The 6,974-nt window shown below is 36.7% G+C and overlaps 2 protein-coding genes across 2 annotated transcripts; both read left to right on the top strand.

Moving 5' to 3' along the window:
- Window positions 1–1,181: 1,181 nt before the first annotated feature.
- On the top strand, window positions 1,182–3,740 carry LOC110020282 (putative disease resistance protein RGA4). The gene has a single exon (XM_020718338.1). The coding sequence runs from the start codon at window positions 1,182–1,184 to the stop codon at window positions 3,738–3,740; it is 2,559 nt and encodes an 852-aa protein (XP_020573997.1).
- Window positions 3,741–3,797: 57 nt separating this feature from the next.
- Window positions 3,798–6,974, top strand: LOC110024192 (disease resistance protein RPP5-like). The gene is made up of 3 exons (XM_020724011.1): window positions 3,798–5,491; window positions 5,582–5,652; window positions 6,407–6,974. Exon 1 carries the CDS (start codon window positions 4,078–4,080, stop codon window positions 5,416–5,418), a length of 1,341 nt encoding a protein of 446 aa, XP_020579670.1. The 5' UTR covers window positions 3,798–4,077; the 3' UTR covers window positions 5,419–5,491; window positions 5,582–5,652; window positions 6,407–6,974.

Raw genomic sequence — 6,974 nt, forward strand, 5'->3', positions numbered from 1 at the left:
GGTTGATTTCTACTATTTATTTTGTTAAATGTGACAACAATCAAAATTGATTTGGTATGACTACTTGAATGGACTTTGTTTTTTATTCTATTTTTTGTAACAATAGTCATTTTGTGATTTTGGTCTGTTTTTCGGAGAGTGGAAACCCTGTCACTTGGTTGGTGTGGTTTGGCAAATTTTGGAGTAATATTTGACAAGATGTTTGGCCAAGAAGAAGGTAAATAGTAATGCTGTTATATTTTTGTTGGGTAAGTTGTTTCAGACAGCTTTCTACTTGTTTTATTTTTCAGGTAGTCAGAATAGTTCTGTTTGGGGAATTGTTTTTTTTTTTTACTTTTTTCTAGAAATTTTGTATTTACATATTCAACATCTAAATTTCACTATGTATATTTATGTAACCCAAATATAGGTTGTTTTCTCTCTATGACTTTGCAGGAGGTCTTAGTTAATCATATATTTTTAATGTATTTGTACATCTAATAGTTAAATCTTAACTTTTATATTTATACCAACTAAACTTTATATATCAAATAAAAATATCTTCATTTTAATATTAAATATAATACATATTTTTTGTATTATATATATATATATATATGTATGTAAATACGAAATTAAGTGATGCATGTGTAGTGTATCCTGACCTGTTTCATTCATAGTATAAAATAACTTAGATGGGGGTTCGAATACTCTCTGACAAAGTTGGTCTTAAAAAGATTGTACTCGTATTATTAGGCTTATTAAAAGTGACTGGAGGCTCGTATAATAGATTCGGTCTATTCTGACTTAAAAAAAAAAAAAATGTGATATGCATGTAAATTTTTGTTTTATTATGTTGAGTATTTACAAACATAGGAGTCAATTCCTACGTTTTTAGGAAGTGATACAAAAAATTAAAGTTTAGGTGTTAGATATGTAAATATATGCAATTGAGTGGGTTTGTATTTTCTTTTCTTTTTTTATATTTCTATCACGACAAAAATATATCACGTCCTGTTAACAACGTGACGGCCGGTGGCCGTCCCGACTGGCGGGGTCGGGAGGGCACAGGGCCTTTATCCAAGTTCCGAAATCCCAGTATCTTTTCCTCCTCTCTTCCACCGTCTCTCCTCCTCTTCGGTTGCTGTGTTCTGTGTTGATCGTCGGCGCGATGGCAACATGGTTGGTTGACAAAATGATGGATGCGATCATCGACTCTTGCTTTCAGTACCTTCAAGATCGGATCGGATCGCAGACGAGCGTGGAGGAGGAGCTGGATAGGCTGCGAGGGGACCGCGATTTACCGAAATAAGATTCAAGATGTGGTCTCCGCTTCCAACCAAGCACAGATCAGAGATTGTAGCGAGGCACTGGATGAGTGGATGCAGCGGCTACGAGATGCCATTGATGATGCAAATGATTTGCTCGAGGAGTTTCAGTACTTGGGGCTTAAAGAGCAGCTAGCCAGACCCAACGTGGAAAAAACTGAATCAAAAAAACGAGGCTTCATCCCTCCGCTCATTTGGGAATTGGCTCTCAAATTTCGCAGAGTTGGGGATGGTGTTCTCCAAGATGATCCCAACTTGAAGAGATTGAAGGAGGTTGTGCAGAATCTCGATAAAGTTTCGGCTGAGGTGAGTAATTTTTTTCAAATTTTAAAATACACAGAAGAGAAAAGGCAGCAGCGGCAGCAGTCGGCTTCCGACGATCGTGAAAGGGGATCCTACCCCGGACCTATTTTCATCGGTCGGGGTAGGGAAAAAGCTAATGTTATAAAGTGGTTGGGGCAGCCATCAAATCAAGATCCAAGTGACTCTGATTTATACAACAACATTTCTCTTTTGTCTATAGTTGGTCATGGTGGTATGGGGAAGACGACTCTCTTGCAACATGTCTTTGAAGATGTGAAAAAGGAATTTGACCTTAAGATTTGGGTGTGTGTTTCCAACAACTTTAAAGAGGAAGAAGTCATTACTGATATGTTGAAATATCTTAATCAATGGAAGCCTCATTTAATGAAACTTCCTCCTCTTCAAAATACACTTAAATTTGTGATGCAGTCCAAGAAGTTTTTGCTTGTTCTGGATGATGTTTGGGAGGAGGGGAGTACTACCAAATGGGGGAATGTGCTCTCCCCTCTGGCTAAGGGAAGTTTGGGAGGTAAAATTTTGGTAACAACCCGGACTCATGCATTCGGTGCATTCGGTGTTAAAGAAAACAGTAGCCGTGTTCATAATGAGTTAGAGTGCATTGCTGAAGAGATAGTTAAAAAGCTTTCCGGTTCTCCCTTGGCCGCAAAGGTCATTGGCTGTGTTCTGAAGTCTGAATTGACTCCGAAGCATTGGGAAAGAGGTTTGAATAAAAATATTGAAAGCTTACCATCACCGCCTGGCCAGAATAAAAATACAATCATTACAGTCTTAAGATTGAGCTATTCCAGCCTCCCAGAACCTTTAAAAAATTGTTTCGCATTCTGTGGTATATTCCCACAAGGTCATCTATTTGATAAAGATGATTTGGTTCGAATGTGGATTGCATTGGATTTTGTCCAGCCGCCTTCTAACCCAGGAGACACTATCGAAGATATGGGAAGATGGTATTTTGATACTTTGGTCAAAATATCTTTTTTTGATAAGAAAAACTCGACATTTTATACGATGCATGACTTAATACATGCATTAGCACGGGGTGTTTCTCAGAAAAAATGTTTTAGGTTTGTGGAGAATAAAGATTTATCTTTTGAAATTCCTGAAACTATTCGACACTTATTTGTTGACATTACAAATCTAGATATGCTGAGAGAGATTACAAAATTGAAACATTTACGTTCGCTTTTTTTGACCTGTCGAGAAGATCAAGATGAAAATTTAATGGATGTACTTGCTGAAGGTTTCAAAGCATTGAGAAGCATTCGTGTGTTATTCTTGTCTTTTCCATATTTGAAAGTGGTGCCTGAGTTAATAAAAAATTTGATACATCTCAGATACTTAAATTTTTATAGAACCCCTATCACTCTGCTACCAAAGGCTCTTTGCAATCTTTATCATTTGCAGTTTTTTATCTTTAATTCAGTACCTAAATGTGCATTTTCTGATGATTTCATCCCAGAAGATATGAGCAACCTTTCAAAACTACGTTACCTAAAATTGCCTGGGAAGTTTGTACATAGGAATTTAAAGTCACTTCAAAAATTGGATGGATTTTATGTTAGGATTAAGAATGGTTATAAGATTTGGGAGCTGAAACATTCGAATGACATTTGTCGAATAGAAAAAGTGAGGAATCCAATGAATTCTAATTTCAGAAACGATTTGCTAAGACCATGTTCTATCAGTGACAAATTAGATTATAAGGAAAAGCGCACACATTTGTCCTTATATTGGGGTGACTATGATCGCATAGATAAGGAAAGAAGTGGTACCTTTGAATGGGGTTTCTATGATCGCACGGATGAGAAAACCAACTTCCAACATCTATTTACAAATCTTCAAATAGATAAGAAAAGTAGAACATCAAAAAAAGTGGAACCAGATTCAGATTTAGAAGTGGTGAGGCTTGAAAAACTTGAACCACCCAACAACATAAAGGAATTGTTGATGCATGCGCACATTGGTGCAGGGTCTACTTTATGGTTGAACAAAGACAATTCGATCTTTAATGTAGAATACATCAGACTCGATAAGTGTTTGAACTGGGAAATTCTTCCACCTTTTGGGCAGCTTCCTCGTCTCAAGTATCTTTACCTTCATAACTCTTCTTAGCATGCCAAAAATAGAGCAGCTTGATAATAAATTTCATCAGGATCCAAAGGTTTGTACCCTTCCATCACTAGAGTTGTTGCATATTGAAAATTTACAAGTCTTGGAGGTTTGGTTTAATGCAGAAGCAGCAAAAGATAACTGTTTGTTTCCTTGCTTAAGAGAACTCTACCTCAAAGACTGCCCAAAATTGCAGGAGTTGTCCTATTTACCTCCTAAGCTCAATAGATTGAATTTGAATAACATTACGTGGAAATCTTTTGACTTTCTAAAGAATAACAACAGCTGTTGTAATATCTTACTTCAAAATTGCGGCAATTTAAAGTATTTCTCAAGAATTATGACTTTGAGCTACAAGTACGGAGTGAGTGTAGAAAGAGTGAGTGCAGAAAAAGTGAGGGCAGAAGTTATGAACGATCTATCCGTGTTGCTGATGGAGCCATTGAGAAGTACTGAGTCCGTTAGATTGCTCAAAATTAGGGATTGTCCGATGATTTCATTTCCATCTGGGGCAGAGCAGTGGTTTCAGAAAGTTAGGTACCTTTGTGAGTTGAACTTGGAAAGGCTTCAAAATCTTGAGTCCCTCCCTTATTTCTCTTCACTTGAGATTTTACATATGATAGATGTTCCCAGGCTCCAGATGTTGTCGTGCATCCCCATCTCTTTGAAACATTTAAGGCTTGAAAAACTCGAATCATTGCAGGATCTTCCCTCTTTTAGGGATGACTCTTCACTTAAGATTCTATATATAATAGATGCTCCTAAGCTCCAGCAACTGCCTAACATCCCTTCCTCCCTGGAACAATTATGGCTTGAAAGACTCGAATCATTGCAGATTCTTCCATCATTTAGGGAAGACTCTTCACTTAAGATTTTACATGTGGAAAAAGTTCCTCTGCTCCGACTGCTTCCTGAAATCCCCGCCTCTCTCGAACACTTAGAGATTAAACTTCTTGAATCATTACAACACATGCCACTTTCTTTTTCCAAATCTTCACTTAAAATTCTACATGTGAAAGATGTTCTTCAGCTCCGGCTACTGCCTGAAATCCCTGCTTCTCTGAAACATCTAAGACTTGAATATCTCGAATCATTGCAGAGGCTTCCATCATTTAGTGTCGACACTTCACTTGAAATTTTACGTGTGGAAAAAGTTCCTCTGCTCCGGCTGCTGCCTGAAATCCCAGCCTCTCTGAAATCTCTATGGCTTGAATATCTCGAATCATTGCGGTGGCTGCCAATTTCTTTGTCCTATTCTTCACTTGAATCTCTAGATATTAAAATGGTTCCTCAGCTCCAATTGCTCCCTCCGAAGATCCCCACCACTCTCAGACGATTAGAGCTTATGAATCTCGAATCGTTGCAGTGCCTCCCATCTTCTTTGTTGGACGTCTCATCCCTTGAGTATCTATCCCTAGAAAGCATTCCCAACCTCAAATCACTGCCAGACCTCCCGCCCTCTTTGTCTGACCTGACTCTAAAGAAGCTTGATCAACTGGATTGCCTGCCTTCATGCTTTTCTAATCTTTATTCTCTAACTCACATTAGTATTCTTGAAGTCTGCAAACTTCGGGAATTACCAGATCCTCCTCCCTCCGTGAAATTTCTATCAATCAGTGGTTGTCATCCAGAGTTGTTGGAGCGCAATAAAGAGTATTCAGGTTCTGATGGGTGGTTGTAAAATAAGCATCAATATGTTGCTCACCAGCATTCAAGACTCAGGGCAATAAAATACAAGAAGAGAAACAACTAATGTTGGTAACCATAAATTACCATTTAATTCTTTTCCAACGAATACTGCTTTTTTATGCTTTGTGTGATTTATGAAAGAATATTACATGCAGACTCGGAGTCGTGATGCATCCGGACTTCATGTACATCGCTGTTGTACACATAATTTATGTTGTTCCCATCAGTAAGCAAGAACTATTTTTATATACTTATTTTCATATAAATCATGCATCCGGTATGAGGAATGTCAGGTTGATATTAATCTAATCCAAAGTTGAGTTAATTGATGTTTTGTTGTTTTTAATTTATTTTACAGATTTTACTTTACCTGTTTTGGATTTGCTCATGGGAGTGGGATATATTCTTTATTAATTTGATTCTTGATATATTTACGTACATACAACTCATTTATTATGTATTTACAGATCTAAACACCTAAAATGAAATATTTACATGCATGTCATCCCACCTGCGCATGAAAAAATGTATTTCATTATTTTAAAAGTTTAAATGGAGATATTTTTTATGTGATATGAAAGATTTTGTTGGTATAAATGGGAAACATAAATGCAGATGGTAAATATGTAAATATATAGGAAGTAAGTGGTATGCATAAAAAATGAAGTTATGTATTTGACATGATTTTATGGGTGTTAGGGTTATTTATGTGATTTGATATGATCTGCGGCTTCATTCAGTTGATATGTTCTCGGTATTTTTCCTTTTGGTGATTTATATTCTTTATCTTTTTTTCTTCTCAAGTATTTAGTTATTAATGTGTCAGGATTCCTAATTCTGATCAATAACAAATAGAACTTCAATAAAAATATAAAAATTCAAGGCAAATTTACATACGCAGCACTCAATTATTGTGGATTTACATATCTCACCCCTAAACTTTGATATTTGGGAACTAAAGTTCATTGCTGTTTTGCCAGTACCTTCCAAATAATGATGATGGGAACTAAAGTTCATTGCTTTATCTGAAAGCTCTTGAATTCCAGGGCTCCTATGTTGGATGGATGTCTTTGTGCCTTTGCAGATGATGGTTTGATTGAATTCTGTACATTCTACTGCTGCGGCATTTGGGGACTGGAACTTTAACAAAGCCAAAATGACTCAGTTTTGAGTGGACTGATCTTCCTTCGACTCCATTATTAGGTGAATGCTAGCTTATGATTGTGTCTGCTCAGACGGGAACTGCTATGAGAGCAAGTCAGGTTGATGAAGAGTTCAAGGGGTAGAGAAAATTCAGAAGAAGAGTTAAATCTGGATGGCTAAAGGATTTCGTTGGCTGAATGATTCAATTAATTTTTATTTGCTGCTTTTTTAGTTGTCTTTCTTCTGTGTGTTAGCTTGCCTTAACTTTGTTTAGTTAAGGTCTTGGTTTAGTATTCTTTTTAATTTCTGTGAGACATTAATGGTTTCTTGTAATTACTTCTTTCAAGTTTTATGTAAAATTTTTTGCTGGCAGAACATCCACATAAGAAAATTCTCTGCTTTTTT

Source organism: Phalaenopsis equestris, unplaced genomic scaffold, assembly GCF_001263595.1.
Source record: "Phalaenopsis equestris unplaced genomic scaffold, ASM126359v1 Scaffold000002, whole genome shotgun sequence".
Classification (NCBI taxonomy): Eukaryota; Viridiplantae; Streptophyta; class Magnoliopsida; order Asparagales; family Orchidaceae; genus Phalaenopsis; species Phalaenopsis equestris.

Excerpts from the sequence above, each read along its gene's own strand:
- LOC110024192 (XM_020724011.1), top strand. The coding sequence starts at position 4,078 with ATGACTTTGAGCTACAAGTACGGAGTGAGTGTAGAAAGAGTGAGTGCA.
- LOC110020282 (XM_020718338.1), top strand. The coding sequence starts at position 1,182 with ATGCGATCATCGACTCTTGCTTTCAGTACCTTCAAGATCGGATCGGAT.